Consider the following 24156-nt stretch of genomic DNA (forward strand, 5'->3'; position numbering starts at 1 on the left):
ATTCTAAGTTTTTGTTTGACCATTTAACATCAACAAAAAGGAGAAGGAATTCATTTATACACACGTATCTAATCGATGATAATAATCTCATATGTTCTCAGATTTGAATGTCAACATCAGAATTCCTACTGACGAAAACAACACTGACAATCAGTTGTTTAATCAACATACATTCCAAAGTACTGAAGAAGTAAATTACCTTTAGAAATTCTACACATTGTCCTTTTTACCCATTTATTCATCTTTTGTATAACATATTAAATCCCTGTACACAATGTAACATTTCCACTTCATCAACTGAAAGAACTGTTTAATCCACTCTCTTGAGGAAAAAGTCGGAACTTTAACACCAGAAACAAAAACGAAATTCTTCAAACATCGCCTTATAGAGAGTTTCACAGCTGTCAATGCATGCTCAAACGGAAAAGGAAATTCTCTATTCATTCATATGGCGTCTGCAGGAAGAAGTCCTAGTATAATACTATATGTGCTAAATATACACATATCTGTCATGTTAATTATCTCAGTTATACCTTTTCAGATCATTTAAACCTGTCAGCATCAATCGAGAAGAAATAGAAATATTAACCCTCCATATCCGTGACGATTGTGACATCATCAGAACAATAGTGAACTCATCTCCCTCTACCAAAGGTTCACCAAGTATGTCTAAACTAATAATCAACTATACCACTCATCTATCAGTGTGTCATCATTCCTTGACCTCCACAAGGACTATAAGCAGGAAGGCAGTCAGTTCCTCCCTGCACTGACCAGTGGCTATCTTAAGTATGTGTACTGCATGCTGCATCATAGCTGATTGTCAACACTCTACAAACAGTTAATACACCAACTCCCCTTTCATCCCCCTCCTCCTCCTTCTCCCTGTGGAGTTCTGATCAGGATCAATTTAATTTTGATCGGGCTTGGTTCAAATTGGAAAAAAAATTGTAATATTTCTGAATTTTGGACACTTCAATTTCTTTTCATTATTTGTCTAAATATATCTTTTATCCATTTGAAATGTTTCTTGATAATTTCAGTCGAAAATCTTAGTAAAATTGATTGATTGATTGATATTTTCCACCACACTCAACAATTATTCAGTTGTGGCGCTCAGTTTTTATTGGTGGATTAATTGATTGTATATTGTTTAATGTCCCTCTTGAGAATTTTTCACTCACATGGAGACGTCACTACTGCTGGTGAAGGGCTGCAAAATTTAGGCCTATGCTTGGCACTTATGGCCATTGAGCAAGGAGGGATCTTTATCGTGCCACACCTGCTGACACGGGACCTCAGTTTTTACAGTCTCATCCAAAGGGCCGCCCCATTTATTTGCCTTTTACGACAAGCAAGGGGTACTGAGGACCTATTCTAACCCGGATCCACACGGGATGTTTTATTGGTGGAAGAGAGAACCCAGATACAATGTACCTGGGAAGAGACCACCAACCTTCTGAAAGTAAACTGCGAAACTTTCTCACTTACCGAGGTGAGTGGGATTCGAACCCGCGCTGACCAGAGGTGAGAGGCAGTGTGTGATGCTCTAACCACGGAGGTCCGGGGAAAAAAAGACTGTTAACAATTATCTTTTGGGAGTTTTCTCCCATATCGCCCCATAAGCTTCAAAATCTGAAATGGGAATTGGGGGTGAGATGATTGTTTGTTCACTAATTGGGCTCAATACATCATGCTACTATGATAAAAAGTGGGGAGGGGGGTCACCCAATGTACAGTGTATCTTACTTTGCATGTGAACACAATTAATTTTATGCATGTAAATAAAATTATGGAAAATGAACATTTTTTTAAAAAAATAATGGGAGGTGGGGAAACCACCTTGTTTCACATCACAAGCATATCATAAAATTTCAACGAGTGGTTGCTCTATTAGATGCAGAAAATCTAGCATTTTCTGTTGTTGCACGGAACAGTTTCCTCAATACAAGATCTGCCACTTCATTATTTGCATAATGATGTCAAAATATGCAAAACATAGACTATGATGTCACATATATCATCTTGCCCCACCTAAGAGGGACTATTAGACCATGGGCCAGTAACACATTACCTCCCCCCCCCCCCCCCCCACCCCCTCTAGGGATTTTTCTACACTATGATTTTTTGAAAGTGTGTATAAAATAAACTAAGATAAATGAAGGTTGTTTGATAAATTTATGTTGGGGTGTTTTCAAGATATGGCCATTTGAATTTATAAAAATTTTGGCAAATTCAACATGGTTGTTACGTTGTTCCATACCGCATTAAAGACAGTGTATTAAGGAAAGTGATACATATTTTTAAATGTCTACAAATTCATGTCTTACGAAATTATACAGTGTATACTACATTCCCAAAATAACATGTACCTATCAACATGTTCAATACTAAATAAACATTATGAAAAACTGTTCATTCCTATAGATACTATAATCCATAGACCCTATCTTTATATGATATATATATACAATCGTGAGTTAGTAAATATAATTTTCAACATAAAAATCGTTGTCCACATTTCCATGTATCACACGATATATCTAATGTATGGAAGCCCATAAATGTATATAATCAATAAAAAGAAAGCACATGGATTACTTTTGAAATGGGGGAACCCTGATAAATAATGGCTCGACTATTAAGAATATGACATATTACAAACAATAAAATAATTTATGAATAATTTAGATTAATGAATTGTATTAATCTACAATTGTAAAATAGATAAATATATTGTCATATGTAATATTGAACACCTTTTCAATCTTCAGCTTACTTATAAAGATGTCACATAAGACAGAGTCCCAAGAATAATAGAGGCATAGATTGTTTACTAGCTTTAAATGGTGCCTTGCATGGTTTCAATCGCTGGTGTTATAATAATTTACAAATATTAATTAGTTACTAGGAGTAAAACTTGAGCATTGACGAAGTTGCGCTGAGTCAAGTGAACTGTAAGACTAAGAGACGTTCACTCAACCTGTGTTCACTATCGACACTTTTCCCCGCCCATAAATGTCTGTTCTGTAATGAAGAAACTCAAGTACAAGGAAAAAACACAAACTTGTTAATTAAAGTGTGTGACAAAAACAGTAGAAGCCATTTAAAAAACTCTGCATACAATAAAAGTGACTATAACACAATAAATTAGTTGGTTGATTGTATATTGTTTAACGTACTGCTCGAGAATTTTTCACTCATATGGAAGCGTCACCATTGCCGATGAAGGGCTGCAAAATTTAAGCCTATATGCTCGGCGCTTACGGCCATTGAGCAGGGAGGGGTCTTTATCATGCCACACCTGCTGTGAAACGAGACCTCAGTTTTTGCGATCTCATCCAAAGGACCGCCCCATTTAGTCACCTATTACAATAAGCAAAGGGGTACTGAGGACCTATTCTAATCTGGATTCCCACGGGACAATGGTTTTCTTGCCCCATTATTTGCCTCTTACGAAAAGCAAAAGGTACCGAGGACCTATCCCTTCTAACCTAGATACCCAAGGGACAACTATAAGTAAAGTTCAGTATATTGATTTGGTTGCTAAAGGGGGGAATGTTTTATCCAACCTGTAGAAAAACATACACTAAGTCCGATGATCTAAACAAGTCAGAACCTAAAATTGATATAATTCTTGAGCAACATGGAAAGGTATTTGACTTTATCCAAATATATGGAGATAAATATCGTGTAGAATTATGTGGTTGAAAGTATGACAAAGCTAAGAGAGAGAGATACTTGTCATTTATCCCGATTCATATAACTGATTACAAAACTTGAAACCTAAATAAACAACACAAAGAAAATTTGGTAGCAAAATTGAATTTCGGAAAACTCCAAAGGCAAACTTATACAATCTGCATGTGTTGCTAATGAATTGAGTCTGCATTTGCGTCAAGTCAAAGAATCTGCTATGATAATCAAAAGGCAGATTTCTGACTGCCACAAAATTGCCATGCAATAACTTACTATGGCCACCTTTCCATCATCTCTGAATACATGTGTATATAATATCTCATTGCATGTCTCTCTCAAGTCGTATCAGACAATCCATCTTATTTTCAATGGCAAAAAGGTTTTCCAAATCATACTCTCAGGACATATGTGTCTCAGCTATGGATGGCAAATGGATATTACTTAAGCACCTCACGTTTAAAATGACTATGCACCATCTGACGAGAAGTACTAAGTTAATTACACTATCAAACATGTTATCTTACTGTAGATTGATTGATTGTACCTTGCTTAACGTCCCTCTCGAGAATTTTTCACTCATATGGAGACGTCACCAAGACCAGTGAAGAGCTTCAAATTTAGGCCTTTACTCGGCGCTTACGGCCATTGAGCAGTGAGGGTTTTTTAACATGACACACCTACTGCGACACGGGACATCCGTTTTTAAGGTCACTTCCGATGACATCCACACCTGATGCTGAGCGTTTAGCGATGGAACTGTACTACCTGTTTTAACAACTTAGTTTGTCGCGGCCGGTTGTAGAAGTTACTCACAGACTCAAGAGTTTGAAACTACTATTTGCAATGCGATTACAAATTCTGGATCAATATTGCATGTAAGAATATCTCTTACTAATAACTCAGTAATTCATATACCTCACCTTAATGTCAAACAACTTGATATCTAAACAAGGGGTTAAGTTCTTTAATGCAAAATACATTTTTGCAAATGTCCACATCGTGTTTGTAAGATTCTCGAAGTTTTTCCATTTTTAAACAATACTTTAATTACTTTCATGAATTGGTCCCAATCTTGAAAAGGTCCCCTTGCATTAATGTCAAACAATCTTTTTCATAATTCAAGGGTTACATACTTTCAAAAAATAATTGTTTTCAAAGGTCCATATTATTTATAAATGATCTGAAGAACTTTTCCACTTTTCGGTGATTTTTAAAGAAAAAAATCATGTTTTAGCACCAGAAGTCATAAACATCCCCAATTATTAATGTCAAACATCTTGTCAATCAAAGGGTTACATAAGTTCACATAATACTTGTTTGTAAATGTCAATGACATCTATATCGGATTTGAAGAGTTTTTTCTAGTTTTCGGCTATTATTTTTACGAATTTTTGGTTTTTGCCCCCAAAATCTAAAAGGTCTCAATGTTAACAATCTGATTTATAGATAAAGGGTTACAGACTTTCAGAAAATAATTGTTTTCAAATGTCCATGTCATCTATATAGGATCTGAAGGAGTTTCCTATTTTTCATTGATTTTTAATGAAAAAAATCACGTTTTAACCAAAAACTCGTAAATGCCCTCACATTGTCAAACAACTTTATATATAAACAAAGGGTTATATTCGTTCAAAAAATACTTGTTAGCAAATGTCAATGACATCTATATCGGATCTGAAGAGTTTTTCCAGTTTTTGGCTATCATTTTTGCAAATTTCATGTTTTTTGCCCCAAAACTCGTAAATGCCCCCACGTAGAAATGTCAAACAACCTGATTTATAATCTAGGGACTATGTACTTTCAAAAAATACTTGTTTGCAAAAATCCCTAGGGGGGTCCCCCATTACCTTTACTAGCCCATGGTCTATATATATTTCTTTATTTTGTCTGTCAACTGAAAAATAACGTTTTGGAAACTTATAGCATTCAATGCGTTCTATGTCTGTTAATGGTCAAGATTCTGGCTGTCTCTTTGTCTGTTAACGGTCAAACTTCTAGCTGTCTCTATGTCTGTTAATGGTCAAGCTCCTGGTTATCTCTGTCTATTAAAGGTCAAGCTTCTAGCTGTCTATGTCTGTTAATGGTCAAGCTTCTAGCTGTCTCTATGTCTGTTAATGGTCAAGCTCCTGGTTATCTCTGTCTATTAAAGGTCAAGCTTCTAGCTGTCTATGTCTGTTAATGGTCAAGCTTCTAGCTGTCTATGTCTGTTAACGGTCAACCTTCTAGCTGTCTCTATGTCTGTTAATGGTCAAGCTTCTGGCTGTCTCTATGTCTGTTAATGGTCAAGCTTCTAGCTGTCTATGTCTGTTAATGGTCAAGCTTCTCTCTGTCTCTATGTCTGTTAATGGTCAAGCTTCTCCCTATCTCTATGTCTGTTAATGGTCAAGCTTCTCTCTGTCTCTATGTCTGTTAATGGTCAAGCTCCTGGCTATCTCTATGTCTGTTAATGGTCAAGCTTCAAGCTGTCTCTATGTCTGTTAATGGTCAAGCTGTCTCTATGTCTATTAATGGTCAAGCTTCTAGCTGTCTCTATGTCTGTTAATGGTCAAGCTTCTCCCTATCTCTATGTCTGTTAATGGTCAAGCTTCTCTCTGTCTCTATGTCTGTTAATGGTCAAGCTCCTGGCTATCTCTATGTCTGTTAATGGTCAAGCTTCAAGCTGTCTCTATGTCTATTAATGGTCAAGATTCTAGCTGTCTCTATGTCTGTTAATGGTCAAGCTCCTCAGGCTATCTCTATGTCTGTTAATGGTCAAGCCTCAAGCTGTCTCTATGTCTGTTAATGGTCAAGCTTCTAGCTGTCTCTATGTTTGTTAATGGTCAAGCTTCTAGCTGTCTCCATGTTTGTTAACGGTCAAGCTTCTAGCTGTCTCTACATTTGTTAACGGTCAAGCTTTTGCTGTCTCTACGTTTGTTAATGGTCAAGCTTCTAGCTGTCTCTATGTTTGTTAATGGTCAAGCTTCTAGCTGTCTCTATGTCTGTTAATGGTCAAGCTTCTAGCTGTCTCTATGTCTGTTAATGGTCAAGCTTCTCTCTATCTCTATGTCTGTTAATGGTCAAGCTCCTGGCTATCTCTAAGTCTGTTAATGGTCAAGCTCCTGGCTATCTCTAAGTCTGTTAATGGTCAAGCTTCTCTCTATCTCTATGTCTGTTAATGGTCAAGCTTCTCTCTATCTCTAAGTCTGTTAATGGTCAAGCTCCTCAGGCTATCTCTATGTCTGTTAATGGTCAAGCTTCTAGCTGTCTCTAAGTCTGTTAATGGTCAAGCTTCTGGCTGTCTCTATGTCTGTTAATGGTCAAGCTTCTAGTTGTCTCTATGTTTGTTAACGATCAAGCTTCTAGCTGTCTCTATGTTTGTTAACGGTCAAGCTTCTAGCTGTCTCTATGTCTGTTAATGGTCAAGCTTCTAGCTGTCTCTACGTTTGTTAATGGTCAAGCTTCTAGCTGTCTCTACGTTTGTTATTGCATGGTCAAGCTTCTAGCTGTCTCTATGTCTGTTAATGGTCAAGCTTCTAGCTGTCTCTATGTTTGTTAATGGTCAAGCTTCTAGCTGTCTCCATGTTTGTTAACGGTCAAGCTTCTAGCTGTCTCTACATTTGTTAACGGTCAAGCTTTTGCTGTCTCTACGTTTGTTAATGGTCAAGCTTCTAGCTGTCTCTATGTTTGTTAATGGTCAAGCTTCTAGCTGTCTCTATGTCTGTTAATGGTCAAGCTTCTAGCTGTCTCTATGTCTGTTAATGGTCAAGCTTCTAGCTGTCTCTATGTCTGTTAATGGTCAAGCTTCTAGCTGTCTCTATGTTTGTTAACGGTCAAGCTTCAAGCTGCATGTCTCTATGTTTGTTAATGGCCAAGCTTCTGGCCATCTTTATGAGGATGTGGAGGTTTGTCTTCATCAAAAAGTATGAGGGCAGCCATTATTATTTAGTAAATTGTAAGAAAACAACTTAACTTAGGATAGCCAATAGCCTGTCGTAAAGTAAGCAAAACAAAAAAAAAAAACCATTGCCAAACAGGTAAGCAGGTTGGAGTGATAAACTCTTCTGATCATAAAACAATTTGCCTTAGTGACAGGGGCACTATGGAGTCATCTATGCATAATAGTAACACTTTATCTATTTCAGACCAATAATTGCAATGATGAATACTATAAATTCATAGTGTTATACTTGCGATAAATCTAAAAGAAAGCTTTAAAGTAAGTCCCCTGCTTAAATTGTAAACAACTACATATACAACAAGAAGCCAATTGAAAAGTGCACCTGATGATTGACACAAATTATAGGCACAAGAAATTCCTGCAAGTAGACTCTGAACAAGCTGACAGCAAATGGAGGCATCTAAACATTTGCAGTCCATGATACACACGGAGGTCAAAGAGTACTAACTTATGGGTGTCCAGGTAGCATAATGGTTAACGCACTTGCTTCTCAATGCTGCGACCCGAGTTAGATCCCCATGATCTATAGATTGTATGTGAGAGGGTATTGTGGTCACCCACTCGGACACGTGGGTTTCCTCCCATATCAACAATCTCTTCACGCCAAAATTCGATAATGAGAAACATTAATAAAAGTTGTAGAACTTAAATGTTAAGCATTCTAAAATATACAGGCTGATCGAAAAAAAGAAAAGAAATGCATCATACAATTTCCTATTCATTTTAGACATGAGAAATACTTTAATTGCTTTATTGATAACACAAAAATTATGTAAAGGATGGGACAGCAATCAAAGTATCACAACCACTAATGACAATTGAAGTCATTTACAGTTCAAGGTGACCAAAGTGACTGCCTGACAACTCCTTCCCATGGATGTAATTAATCTGTAACAAGAAATGTTTGTAAAACATATGCTCCCCAGGGTGCAAAATTGAAAGGGTTATACACATGTATGCACCATTTAGGAGACAATATATTTCTATGTCCAGTTTAACCCTTGACCTTTGACCATGTGACCTCAAAATCAAAAGGGGTCATCTACTCCTTAAGATGTACCAGTGTACTGAGTTTGATGCCTGTCAAACAAAGGGTTCTCAAGATATTGAGCATACAGTAATACTATATATTCCGAAATACATGAGTGACCTCAAAATCAATAGACGCCATTTCCTCCTCACAATCTATCAGTGCACCAAGTCAATGTCTGTCAAGGAAAGGTTTCTCAAAATATTGAGCGGACAGTATCTTGCTTTGTCCAGAGTGGATTGACTCTTGACCATTGACCTTTTAACTTGAAAATCAATAGTGGTCCTCTTCTACTCATAACCAACCCACATATGAAATATCATTACAGTCAAATGAATGGTTCTCAAGATAATGAGCAGACAACATGTGGTCTACCGACAGGTGCAAAGCAATATGCCCCTCTTCTTTGAAAGGGGGCATAAAAAACTGTCCAAGAATGGTTGTTCCACTCTTAACTGCAGAGCTTGGACCAGTTGTTGCAGAGTCTGAGGCTACAGTTGTCTTTGGCGGATGCACCTTTCCAGTTTATGTCCCATGCATATTTGATAGAGTTCACATCTGGTGATTTGGATGGCCAAAGAAGAATCTGGATATTGTGTCTTTGCAGAAGATCACATGTTAGACAAACAGTATGTGGTCTGGCATTGTCATGTTGGAATACTGCTCCAGGATGTTGCATTATTGGAATCACATTTGACGGTATGACTTCACCAATATACTGCTGAGCTGTCGAAGTATCCTGTATGTGAACCAATGCTGTACTGCCTGTATAAAATATTATTGCCCACAACATAACACTGCCCACAACATAACACTACCCCTCCAAACCGGTCAACCTCGGACCTGAACGCAATTTTGCACAAAACGCTCCAGTGTTGCTGTGGCCATACCTTATGAGTCTGACCACTGAAGCCATGTTGCAGAGTCAGAACAATTCCATGAACAGGCCTGGAGGTTATAAAACTCTTTTGAGCACATTTTCATACTCGAACTCCGTGCTCTAAATCGTACTCATACTCAAAAGTAAAGGTTAATAAAAGTTTTATAAAATCATTCTAATACTCAAATGAAGTACATGCTCAAGATTTTTTGAGTATGATTCAGAGCTTGCTCAGAGTTGTTCTCAAAATAAAATATGGCTGAGTTTGAGTACGGTAGAAGTTTTATAACCTCCAAGCCTGGTCTGTGCGCTCTAACCCCAATTTCACAGTCAACCGTGAACAGTGTGATCTGATATTCTGCGAATCCCAGGAAAGGCAGATGCTAGTACTGATGCTGTTGTGAATCATTGACAACGATGATGCAATCAGCTGAAGTGTGCTGCGGACATCACACGTAGTCTAGCTGCTCATGAACATCATTTGTTTAACTCTGCTGTTGATATCTGCTCTAAAGGCATGGTATGGTACGTTGTGCAACATTAATTGAGCTGCTTTGTGCAACATTGAAATCAATTGCAACTCCAAACCTGCTTTTAGTTGTCTAGTTACTGAATAAAATGGAATATGGATAAATTTGAGTGTAAAATATTTTATGACCTTAACCAATAAAAACATTGCAAAGGTTTATAAATAACAGCTCCAATGTCAGAAAAAAGTAAAAGGGGTGAAAAATACATAAACGTAAGACACAGCTAATGTAATTATTTCTATATATTAAACGTAAGACACAGCTAATGTAATTATTTCTATATATTAAACGTAAGACACAGCTAATGTAATTATTTCTATATATTAAACGTAAGACACAGCTAATGTAATTATTTCTATATATTAAATGTAAGATACAGCAATGTAATTATTTCTATATATTAAACGTAAGATACAGCAATGTAATTATTTCTATATATTAAACGTAAGATACAGCAATGTAATTATTTCTATATATTAAACGTAAGATACAGCAATGTAATTATTTCTATATATTAAACGTAAGATACAGCAATGTAATTATTTCTATATATTAAACGTAAGATACAGCTAATGTAATTATTTCTATATATTAAATGTAAGCAACACACATCATGTCACAATTCTATGTTTAAAAATTGAAGTAAATGTAAAACGGTTGGTATAAGCATAAAAACATCTTATTTACCATACATTTCTGGTGAATTTCTTCCATTACTAAAGTGCATTTATAATTCACATTAAAGCCATGGACAGATATATGCATCCTGGTGTAAAAATCATTGTTCCTTAGAAAGCATACTTATTATAGAAGAGCGACACATCACAGTGATTACGATATCAACAAACATACCTGGACATGTTCCACAAACCCTACATAGGAAATTTTATTTACACCAATAAAACAGGTTTGGTATATAAATCTGGATCAGTAGGCGTACAACTTTAATGTCAACACCCAAATGAAGTCATATATTAAGGACATTCTACCTTAATAAGCAGTACACACCAGAGATACACCTGCACAAAATTCAAACAAGGATATACAAAGAAATGTGTGAATATGATTTATTTCTACTTTTAAGTACATTTGTAGTACTTATACTGAACATGACCGGATGCTCCTTTGCAATGGATGGCTTCAAAACTTCAAAATGTGTAAACCATCCATAATTGTTGTTGTAACAGAATACAGAACTCCTAAGAGTGTGATTTAACAGTACGTTTTACAACTGAACTGTTACAGTAACACTGGTCACAGCGAACATGCTTATAACAAATTCATGTTTACAGTGTATTCCTTGTAGTTTTAATTTATACAAAGGGTTCTGTTTAATCCAATAGCCCATTTCTCAGGAAAATTATTAGATTAACCAAATATTTGATATGCTGATTTAATTACCATTTAATTCATACTTTATGTATCTCTCACACCTCTACATAAAGACTTTATTAGAAGTTTATAATGTACTTAACTGAACAATTCTTCACACCAACATTCCAATGAACAATATATATCATCGGTAGTATTACATATAGCATTTATTAGCATTTTTTGTCGGTATTCATTTATTCAATCATTTGTTCAAATTTTTGCAAGCAGAGTTCTGCCCTTTGATGTGAACACATTTAATGAGTGACCATTTTGGCCCCACACTGATACCAAAACTCCTACCCCTAGGATCATGAAATTTACACTTTTGGTTAAGGACTACCTGCTCTTTCTAATTATCTATTTACTTTCAATTTAATAGTATCTATAGTATTAGTGAAGATTTTTTAAGAAATATTTTTACACATATTACACTATATTATAAGTTTGACCCCACCTCAGAATCAGACTGAAGCAGCTACCCCAGGATCATGAAATTTACAATTTTAGTATAGGCCCTCTTGTTCTACATAAATATGCATTTAGTTTCTGCAGTTGTAGAGAAGATTTTTTAATATTATTCAATTTTGCCTGCCCCTAAAGCCCAATGGGTGCAATTTATGTAACCACCATCCCAAAGATGCTTCATACCAAATTTGAAAAGAATTGGAATGGTAGTTATCAAAAAGAATTTTAAAATGTTCAATTGTTAACACATTTAATCACCAACCATTTTGGTCCCACCCTGATACCAAAACCCCTATCCCTGGGATTATGAAATTTAATACAATTTTGGTAAAGCACTACCTGCTCTTTCTAAATATCCATTTAGTTTCACTTTTTTTTTTATAGATAAGAATCATGTATTAAGTTTCATTTTAGTATCAATAGCACTATATACCCCGGGGATCGAAAAATTTACAATTTTGGTAGACACTGGTATTAAACTGATGATAGTAACGATCATTACTATCATCCCAAGATGGCGGAAGGAAATTCCGGAAAGACCACGTTTACTTATCTTATCTATTTGTATTGTTTATTTGCGAATGATATCAGGGGTCGAAATTAGCGAGAAATACTCGCAAAATGCGAGTACATTTGAAAAATAGCTAGTAAAAATAATGGACACTCGAAAATCTTAGCGAGTGGTGATTTACAAACTATGATCGTATCGTATCCGTTTTATACGGTGATGCGCTATTCGCTTTTCTCAAACTTGCACTCTGAATCATACAAACGCTTACATGAACGACCGATTTCAATAACCGTTTTTATCCGGATTTTTCTTTTATGATTTTTTAAGAAACTCGGAGTCAAACAAATGCTTTAGAAATTGGACATCGCATATCGACATGTGCCACGAGTCCTGTTCACCAATAGGGGTGATTAAATTGAATAATTCCAAGTATGATGTTTTTGTTATTCATTTATCTACAAAAAAATATCGGAATCTATGTTTTACCAAGTCTTCCGGTAGTTATTTTTATCAGAATCATGAGAATGCCATTGTCATATTGAGGTCGGGTTGTAGTGACGACACGGGTGCATTTCTCACCGCGTAGACGATTATCAAAAAAGTCATAGGACTCGTGATCGTGCTGCTTATAAAACCACGAGTCCTGTATTCACTTTAAAAAATCACTAGTGACAACCCTGATGTGGCATGAAATTGGAAGACTGGATCTAGACCTGCGGTAAACAAGTCGTGGATTAGACTGTTAGAGGTGCGATAATCAAGAGACCTAGACATTGCACCATATGACTTACGTAACTTAGTGTCTTGTCCAAACGCTGCCTGTTGACCCACTAGGCTCATTAATGATGGGGAAAATCACTGATTGAATATATATATATATAAAAAGAGCACTGCTTCATTATTTTCATTTTAGCTTGTAGGTTTTCATTTTAGCCTGTGGATTTTTTACCCACAGGCTAAAATTAGCCTGTGGTAGAAAAAGTTAATTTCGACCCCTGATGATATGTAGGCAAGAAATATCGTACACTAGCAACAATTACGATCAGGTGTTATTTTATCTTTTATACGGCTCATATGAACAGAAAATTCGTCATTGAAAAAACAGCGAGGATGATAGTAACGGAAATGAATGATAATAGTAACGTAAGAACTTTCGTAACGAAATCATCCTTGCTGTTTTTTCAACGACAAATTTTCTGTGGTAGACCAATATGCATTTAGTTTTTCTTACAGATGTGCAGTTGCAAATAAGATTTTAGAAAATTAGTACATATTTGGCAGTTTTTGTTATGCTCTCAAGGCCCCCAGGACTCTGTTTTACAATAGAACTTGTACTATTAATCAATGTAAAGAATAAAATAAATTGCAAAACACAAGTTGTTCATTTTGTAAATGGCCCACCCCATTTCTGCAAATTGATATTATGTTTCCACAATAAAAAAAAAAGCTGATTCCGCAATCTTTTTTTTAACTATTCTGCAAAAAATACAGCATTATGATTCCGTAAATATCTTACCTGGATTACAAAAAATACAGCATTATGATTCCATAAATATCTTACCTGGATTACAAAAAATACAGCATTATGATTCCGTAAATATCTTACCTGGATTACAGGTAAATACAAAGTATTGTTACCAGGATTACAAAAAACATAGCATTTCTATGGCATATTATATTAAAATTCTAACAATACAACATACAGCACTGCAAAAAATACTAGGCTAAACATTCATTCTTAATTCTAGGTAGCACAACATAAAACGATCTAAACTGCATGTGTATCAATTTGGTGCCTGAACATCTTATTACCATGTGTTTGTTCAGGCACCACATTTGTACGCAACAGTCCTTCAATTTGGGATACTTCAAGTTTCATATATTTCGCATATTCTGTACACAAAAAGTCAAGTTCATCTTTGCCACTTTTGTGTACTGTTGCTGTTGCTGTCAAGAGACATGATTTTGATGTAAGTTGTCGTTTGGAGTTTTTGCAACACGTCCATGAATACTAGTGTTGAAAAATTGGAAATTTTTCATAATCAATAATCGGTCATAATTGGAAGAACTGTATCGATCAATGATCGATATAATCGGTATTTACATGTAGATAATATTTATTATTTTTGGAGTTACTTCTATTTAGTTTTATGGATATGTGCAGTATACACACTAGCTGGTGTCACTGATTTCCAAATTTTCAATGTCTGACTCTTCCCTGCACATGTCTCGATATAAAAGCGGGATTAACAGTCAGATGAATCTTGGATTAGATATTGATTAGTGTACAGGCGACAATCGATTATGAAAAATAGAATCGATAATCGGAATCTAAGAGCCAAAAACGATCAACAATCGTTTCATCACTAATGAATACAAATATATCTGGGTGTGGGGAATTGATATAGGCATGATATGACTCTGGTCCATTTGAAATGCGCTTTCCCCAACATCTGGAGTTTCTGCCCAAATTTGTGGTGGAAACCTAGTCTTAAGATTCTGCGTGCACACATCAGATCTTATAATCACACGAGTTGAACTTTTCACAACAGGACAATACCGGAAACATAATGCTTGGGTACAGCAATAGTCGTGTATTTCTTTGCGGAAACATAACTTTTTTGCTGATGCTCAAAATGTGCAGAAAACCTTTGTAAATTGTGGTCTAGGAGTCCTGAAATTTACAATGTATGCCCCCCCCCCCCCCCCCCCCCCCCCCCCCCCCCCCCCCCATCTCAAAGATGCTTCAAACCAAATTTGAAAAAAATCCGAATCTAGAAGTTAAAAATGTTCAATTCTTAACACACTACAGATGGTGTCTGATGCTGACAAAGGTGATCAAAACTGCTAAAACTTTAAAATCACAATTTCCTTTTAATAGATAATCATTGTATTAAGATATATGCAGAAGATAATAAAAATACATGTGCATATATATAAAACTTTCTTGATTAAAAAGTTGAAGGAAAATTGCACTGTGACTCTTCACAACAACAATTTTTTTTCACCATATGCCCTGTAAACCTACAATATTTACCAGCCAGTACCAATTCTTACTTGTCCTACTCCAATTTCTTGACTTTTCCATTTAATACCTTCGATAATTGGGAAAAACTGTCTTACTTGATAATAGTACATTTACTACATATATTCTAACTCCCTTTCCATTTCTGTAATTACATATGTCAGTCATGGTGTTGACAGCAAAACAATAAATTGCATTAATGATAATCTTAAAAACATAAACATCCATACATCAAACCATGAAATGATTATAAAGATGGCTTCATCAGTGATCAGATAAAATCTTAATTTATCTGTAAGGTACAAAAGAAATATGTTTGTCCAGTATGTTCAGGTATAACTCAGTTCAAATTACTGTTGACAAGTTATAGGTAGTGTTGAATAACCGTAAAAATTCCATAAGGCTAATCTTTAAAAAATCTTTGTTTGCAGTTGCCGACTCACCTTTTTTGAGTGGGTAGGTAGGTAGGATATTTTTTTTAGAAATAAATAACATTTAACTTGAGTTTCACTTTTAATATGTAACTGCACACTACATTTGATTCAAGCGCTTAAATGACAATATAAACTCTAACAGAAAAATTAAGTTTCGATATCCAGAAAATTGAAAACATCAAAAGAGAAAAAAACAAACAAGAGGTCCATGGGCCACATCGCTCACCTGAGTCACCTTGGCCCATATCTGAAGACTTTCCATATATATTTGCATGTAAAACCTTGGTCCCTATTATGGCCCAAACTACCCTTTGCAAACTTGAATCTACACTATGTCAGAAAGCTTTCATGTAAATGTCAACTTCTTTGGCCCAATGGTTCTTTTAAAGCTTTTTTCTATATTTGTATGTAAAACTTTGACCCCCCCCCCCCCCCCCACTTGTGGCCCCATCCTACCCCCTGGGGACCATGATTTGAACAAACTTGAATCTGCACTATGTCAGAAAGTTTTCTTGTAAATATCAGCTTTTCTGACTCAGTGGTTATTGAGAAAAAGATTTTAACTATATATTTGTATGTAAAACTTTGATCCCCCTTGTGGCCCCATCCTACCCCCGGAGCCCATGATTTGAAGAAACTTGAATCTGCACTATGTCAGAAAGTTTTCATGTAAAAATCAGCTTTTCTGGCTCAGTGGTTCTTGAGAAGAAGATTTTTCCTATATATTTGTATGTAAAACTTTGATCCCCTATTGTGGCCCCATCCAACCCCCGGAGCCCATGATTTGAACAAACTTGAATCTGCATTATGTCAGGAAGCTTTCATGTAAATCTCAGCTTTTCTGGCTTAGTGGTTCTTGAGAAGAAGATTTTTAAAGTTTTTCCCTATATATTTGTGTGTAAAACTTTGATCCCCCCCTTGGGGCCCCATCTTATCCCCGGGGGCCATGATTTGAACAAACTTGAATCTGCACTATGTCAGGAAGCTTTCATGTAAATCTCAGCTTTTCTGGCTTAGTGGTTCTTGAGAAGAAGATTTTTAAAGTTTTTCCCTATATATTTGTGTGTAAAACTTTGATCCCCCCCCCCCCTTGGGGCCCCATCTTATCCCCGGGGGCCATGATTTGAACAAACTTGAATCTGCACTATGTCAGAAAGTTTTCATGTAAAATTCAGCTTTTCTGGCTTAGTGGTTCTTGAGAAGAAGATTTTTAAAGTTTTTCCCTATATATTTGTGTGTAAAACTTTGATCCCCCCCTTGGGGCCCCATCTTATCCCCGGGGGCCATGATTTGAACAAACTTGAATCTGCACTATGTTATGTAAAAATCAGCTTTTCTGGCTCAGTGGTTCTTGAGAAGATTTTTAAAGATTTTTCCTATATATTTGTATGTAAAAATTTGATCCCCTATTGTGGCCCCATCCAACCCCAGGGGCCCATGATTTGAACAAACTTGAATCTGCATTATGTCAGGAAGCTTTCATGTAAATCTCAGCTTTTCTGGCTTAGTGGTTCTTGAGAAGAAGATTTTTAAAGTTTTTCCCTATATATTTGTGTGCAAAACTTTGATCCCCCCTTGGGGGCCCATCCTATCCCCGGGGGCCATGATTTGAACAAACTTGAATCTGCACTATGTCAGGAAGTTTTCATGTAAAAATCAGCTTTTCTGACTCAGTGGTTCTTGAGAAGAAGATTTTTAAAGATTTTTCCTATATATTTGTATGTAAAACTTTGATCCCCTATTGTGGCCCCATCCAACCCCCGGGGCCCATGATTTGAACAAACTTGAATCGGCATTATGTCAGGAAGCTTTCAGGTAAATTTCAGCTCTTCTGGCCCAGTGGTTCTTGAGAAGAAGATTTTTAAATGACCCCACCCTATTTTTGCATTTTTGTGATTATCTCCCCTTTGAAAGGGACATGGCCCTTCATTTGAACAAACTTGAAAGCCCTTCACCCAAGGATGCTTTTGGCCAAGTTAGGTTGAAATTGGCCCAGTGGTTCTGGAGAAGAAGTCGAAAATGTGAAAAGTTTACAGACAGACGGACAGAAAGACAGACGGACGCCGGACAAAATGTGATCAGAATAGCTCACTTGAACCTTCGGTTCAGGTGAGCTAAAAACAACAACACAAAAACAAACAAAAAATTGATGAATAGCTGAAAAAAAAATTGGGTGGGGTATATTTTAGGTGGGTCAGTTGGCAACTGCAAACAAACAATATTTTATTTTAGGCCTAATTGATAATCGGGTCAAAATCGGAAGAACTGTATTGATCAATGACCGATATAATTGGTAGTTAATAAAATTCATTAACTACCAATTATATTGGTAAGAAAAGAAATAACCCAAAAAATAATAAACATTTAATGGTTATTCTTTTTGGGGTTATTTCTTTTCTTTTTAGTTTTATGGATATATGTGCAACATACAAACATCTACTAGCCTATTAACAAGGAATTTTAAATTTAAGCATATTTTATTGAGAAACTCAATATTAACGAGGAATAAAATGGGTGGTTTTTTTTTCTAGCCATAACATCCAGATTGGCTTTAGTTTTAAGAAACCCAAAAGTTTCCAGACGTCCCACTTGGCTTTCACTGGGTAGGAATATATGCAAGTTATCAACTAATCCGACTCTATCCCCCGCTTTTATATCGTGAAACGTGCGGGGGAGTGTCAGAGCAGACTCCATATGAAATAGTGGGAATTCAGCGACACCAGCTAGTGTCGCTGCATTGCCTGCATGTACCTTTGCAACTTTATTTCCAAGATCTACTATTCAAGACGCGAGGTATTCAGTTATCGGATGATTGTTCTACAAGTTAATCATGACTAATACGATGCTATTGCCATGTAAAAAGCCGTAACACTGACATATGAAGCATCACTTTGACTTTGGTTGCCTCCTTGCCATTCGAGTTCTTTGCACATGACACCAGCAGACAAATACACAAAATTCCAATCAACGTCAAAGTAGAATACTCATCCGATAACTGAATCCTTTCCAGATCCGCGAAATAAAGTTGTAAATGATAGGCAAAGCAGTGACACTAGCTGGTGTCGCTGAATTCCCACTTTTCATAATGGAGTTCACTCTGACTCCCCACCCGCATCCCCCACCCCCCATGTGACATGTCACAATATAAAAGCTGGGATAAGAGTCAGAGGAATCTTGAATTAGTTATCAACTTCATGATTGTTCAATATCCATGATGATAAATGATATCGGAAGCCTTCTCCCTTTTCAAATATACTAATTGATGTATATGTAGTTGATTCATTTATTGTGGGTTTGTGTTCGGGTGACAACCAATTATGAAAAATGGAATCGATAATCAGAATCGACAAGCCAAAAACGATCAACAATCAATTGTCGGCAACAATCGTTTCATCACTAGTTATAGGAAAGACTTGTAAATGTACACAGTATTTCAAAGGGTCTTAATTGATTTGTATCTCTATGAAGATAGATCATCTTTAATACAGCATTAATGTTAATTTGCATATATGTTTCCTGTGCATACATGTACAGGTATATCCAATTAATTTGAAATCCTGATTTATAAAAAAAAATTGAATTAAACAATGGTGATTCATAATCTACCAATACTTACTCATCATGAAAATAAAAAGATGAACCTTAAGAAAATATCCATCTGCTTCCCTTACACCATTACTGTTAGCATGGTTAGGTTTGGTCAATATCCATCCTGCAAAGTCAATGCAAAGAAATCATCTATTTATTCAAAAAAATCTCTCTATATGTATTTATTTTGATATATCTATCTTTGTGTGCTTCTTACAGACACTCAGGGGTCGAAATGAACTTTTTCTACCACAAGCTAATTTTAGCCTGTGGGTAAAAAATCCACAGGCTAAAATGAAAACCTACAAGCTAAATTAAAAATAATGAAGCAGTGCTCTTTTTCATGCTTTTTTAAAATCAATTATTTTCCCCATCATTACTGAGCTTAGTGGATCAACAGGCATCATTTGGACAAGACACTAAGTTACGTAAGTCATATGGTGCAATGTTTAGGTCTCTTAACCATCACACCTCTAATCCACAACCTGTTTAACGAAGACCTGTCTAAATCCAAAGTCTTCCAATTTCACGCCACATCAGGGGTGTCACTAGTGATTTTTCAAAGCGAATCCCGAACTCATGGTTTACAAGCAGCACGATCACGAGTCCCTTGAACTTTTTTTGATAATCATCTACGCGGTGAGCATTGAGCAGTGCACTCGTGTCATCACTACAACCCGAGAATTAATTAATGTAGATAGGACATTATGATAAAATTGACTACCGGAAGACTTTGTAAAACATAGACTCCGATTTCTTTTTAGATAAATGAATAACAAAAACCTCATACTTGGAATTCAATTTAATCACACCTATAAGTGAACAGGACTCGTAGCACAAGTCTATATTTTTCATCATAACGCGATGACCGACCTCTAAAGCATTTGTTTGATGCCGAGTTTCTCAAAAAATCATAAAAGAAAAATCCGGATAGAAACAGTTATTTAATCGGTCGTTTATGTAAGCGTTTGTATGATTCTGAGTGCAAGTTAAAGAAAACCGAATAGTTCATCACCGTATAAAACGGATACGATACGATCTTGGTTTGTAGATTACTACTCGCTAAGATTTTCGAGTGCCCACTATTTTTACTCGCTATTTTCTAAATGTACTCGCAATTTGCGAGTATTTCTCGCTAATTTCGAGCCCTCCAGACACTTCATCTATTTGAGGACCATGACTATGTATAGTGTCAATCAATTACATCAGACACAAATTAATCAAAGATCTAGAGATAGATTTGTAAGTATTATACACTCAAAATAATATGAGCACATTTCCAAAGAAGTGTGCAGGCACGCATACAGCTAATTTTTTATCACCTATGCCTCATCTTCTCTAAATACATGTATATACAGTTAATTTTTTATCACCTATGCCTTATCTTCTCTGCATACATGTACCCGGATATATACAGCTAATTTTTATCACCTATGTCTCGTTAACACACCCATATGTAGCCCTTAGTTGGACACCAGAAGGAAAAAGAAAGAGAGGAAGACCGAAGGAAACGTGGAGAAGAACAATAGAAAGAGAGAGGAAAGAACTAGGTTTTGGGTCATGGACAGAGGCAGCAAGATCAGCCCAGGATAGAAGTAAATGGAGAGGACTTGTTCATGGCCCTATTCTCCACGAGGAGAGAAGGAATTAAGTCAAGTAAGTCATGTCTCGTTTTCTCTTTAACGTAAATTGGCAAATATATTTACAACATAACAAAATTAATACACTCCAACTGTATTCCAACTCTTTAATTAAAGCAATCAACATTTTATGAATTCAGCTTTAGGATGGTCTGGAAGCAATTTGTCTTCAAAATGTACCTTGAAATTTGTATAATGCATTTAATTAAATTACATGTATGTACTAATTTAAGATTGGTTGGAGAGGGTCAAGTTGGATTTTTTAAGATGCTGAATTTTCATCAATAACTAGACACAGTGACTTGCACAATAACAGCAACATCGTTTGTAATCACCAGTTCTATTGATCTTTTTAGTCTGTTTTTGGAAGTTCAAATTCATGGTTTAACTTTTTTTATGAAGCATTGTTTTTTCTGGCTTGTGCAGCACACATTTTTGCTCAAAGTTTACAAGTAAGATTCTAAATGTTTGGGTGGGCTTAACAGTATTTGTGAAAACTGTGCTTGTGTTACCTCAACAAGAATTGTCAGAAAACAACATAGCTGACTGAGAAGCCACTTGGTTAAAAGGTTGATGAGTCAAAAGTATTGGTACCAAATGAAAGGCCTAGTCATTCCCTTGATTCCACAGATATAGCAAAAGTTTTTAAGAGAGGCCTGGTCATGAGGCATCCTTATAAATGTAAAATGTCAAAGCCCTATCCCCCTTGGTTCAAAAGATATAGCAAAAGTTAGACTTTGAAAAGGACACTAGGTCAAAACTATTGGTACCAAATGAAAGGCCTGGTCATGAGAAATCTATTTATGTGAAATATCACACACACACATACACACACATCCCTCGGTTCAAAAAGATATAGCCAAGGTTAAAAGTTTTCTCTTGAAGTGTCAGTTGAAGCCACCACTGACACCGGGCAGGGAACATGACAATAGCTCTACAGACACTCGTCCTGCTAAGCTATGCAGGAATTGAAAACATATTTTTTGCGAAGGAATAATACAGTCCCTGAAATGTTCTCATTATTGATTTAATTTTCAGGTCATACATGATGTTTTTCAATAATATACAATTTTTCATGATATTTCAGGTGCATAGTAGCCTATCTGTGTTTCTTCAAAAGAACATGGAGTATATTACCAGGTTTGTTATGAAGTTAGCATATTTTGGCCAGTACAAATTGATAAAGTGATGCACATGTTTATCTGTTCAGTCATATACAAGTACTTTGTAAACTTGATACTTTAGCCAGAATCACTTATAGGGAGTAAACCTTCTGTTGAAGGAGTTTGAATTTTTCTGTTATTTTCCTGCAAAATAGATTCTCAAGCTATTAAAACATTTCTGATGGTCTGAGTGACTGATCACAAGATATAAATTAACATCAAACTAGAATGTGACAAACGTCACATTTATTGGTCTAACTAGGCCCTATTACTACTGATTACTATGTTTTATAAATTTTATGTGCACACTACCGAAATAAATAGAAGACAATGCAAAATCAAACACTGAACAGAGCAAACAGAGCTTCGATCATACGATCCATGTACAACTTTAAACAAAGGTAATATACATAAATTAATCAGAATGATACCATGGTATACAATAAACTATAAAAATATAAATCAAAGGGACACTTCTGGACATCATAGCAAGTCGTTTTTACACTTGCACATGGTACTTACTATATTTTACAGATTGTTGTAAGATTGTGTCACATAAATAGTCACACTGTTCCACTTGTCCGTAAGTATTTACAAACAAACAGTAGCAGAAACTGGAAAAAAAATTACCGTACCCCGAAAACAGGAAACTCCTTTCGTGATGATCACGTGACTTTGAGAAAACCACCTTTCAGGTTTAGTTTCGTATAATGACGAAGGATAATCCCATCGTGTATGAAACAGGGAAACGAATATAACAAACTCTTTGGGAATTGATTAACTGATGTATTTCTTTGCAGTCTATAGATAATGCAGTTTAAGAACTGTAAAGTGTCTTTATAATGTTAATCTGTTCAATAATATTCCACTAAGTAAACATCAATCCTCGGTAGTATAGTGGTCAGTATCCCCGCCTGTCACGCGGGAGACCGGGGTTCAATTCCCCGCCGGGGAGGATTTTTTTCCCTTATAAATAATTCCCGAACTGAAAAATGATAATGTAATGGTTGGGCTTTTATTTTATTATTTTAGTTAATTTAATTCCTGTCTCATTCATTCATGTGCAGCGCTACAAGTTTACCAGTATTTTGTGTACAATTTTGTGTTTGAATTAAACCTAAACATCAATTGAAGTATTTCAACTCTATATTACAAATATCAAGGTTTAACGTAGCAACAGCTATGCTTATTGAAAAATCTAGAAAAGCATGTTTTCAAATGAAAAGAATCATTGGTATTGATAACCCATGTAAACTTTTAGAGAGACTTTTTTTTATTGTGGTGAAATATGGGGAGTGGATATCTCATTCACAGATATTTCAAATATGAAAAATTTTCACTTAAAATTTATTAAAGATATCCTCGAAGTTCACTGCAAAATATCCAATACTGGTTGTCTAGCAGAACTTGATAGACTACCACTTTGGTCCGAAATTTTACTCTGAGGTATTAGATAATGAATCTCCTGATAACTTCTGATTCAAATTTGGCTTTTAAACTTTACCAATCCACAAGTGATTACAATACTTGGACTAGGAAAATATTTTCTATTCTAGATAATCTGGGATTTTCAAACATTACAAAATATACTGAAAGGTTCAATTCAACACCTTTTATCAAACATAAAACAAAGAATCATTCATTGACCAATGTACTCAGGAGCATTATAGGACTGTTCAAAACGATTCATCGAAATATCGATACTGTTCAATGTAAATGCTAATTTCAATATTCCATTCATTGCCTCGATTTTCGGTTCGATACGTTTATTACAAACGGGTTCAGTAAAATACATCAGTCTCGGCCAGTACATATTATTTCTACCTGCATGAGGGACAAAATAGCGTCAAATAATGTTCAAACTGTTGTTTGCCTTGAGG

At 35.7% G+C, this 24156-nt stretch overlaps 1 protein-coding gene and 1 non-coding gene across 17 annotated transcripts in view; one reads left to right on the plus strand and one right to left on the minus strand.

Annotated features, from left to right (window-relative positions):
• Positions 1–23117, minus strand: part of LOC125673309 (USP6 N-terminal-like protein) — a 70488-nt gene extending 47371 nt beyond the window's left edge. For 3 of the 16 annotated variants that reach the window (XM_056158109.1, XM_048909840.2, XM_048909837.2), the window contains exon 1: positions 200–636. In XM_056158109.1, the coding sequence (XP_056014084.1) occupies positions 200–242 (43 nt within the window). In that variant the 5' untranslated portion in view covers positions 243–636. Of the gene's footprint in view, positions 1–199; positions 637–10763; positions 10926–19501; positions 19598–22798 lie in introns of those variants that run through there. The other 13 variants (XM_056158106.1, XM_048909841.2, XM_056158105.1 and 10 more) reach the window with 10 other exon arrangements.
• Positions 23118–23159: 42 nt separating this feature from the next.
• Trnad-guc (transfer RNA aspartic acid (anticodon GUC)) lies at positions 23160–23231 on the plus strand. The gene has a single exon. It is a non-coding gene; the product is annotated as a tRNA-Asp (tRNA).
• Positions 23232–24156: the final 925 nt, after the last annotated feature.

Source organism: Ostrea edulis, chromosome 3 (assembly GCF_947568905.1).
Source record: "Ostrea edulis chromosome 3, xbOstEdul1.1, whole genome shotgun sequence".
NCBI classification, from domain to species: Eukaryota; Metazoa; Mollusca; class Bivalvia; order Ostreida; family Ostreidae; genus Ostrea; species Ostrea edulis.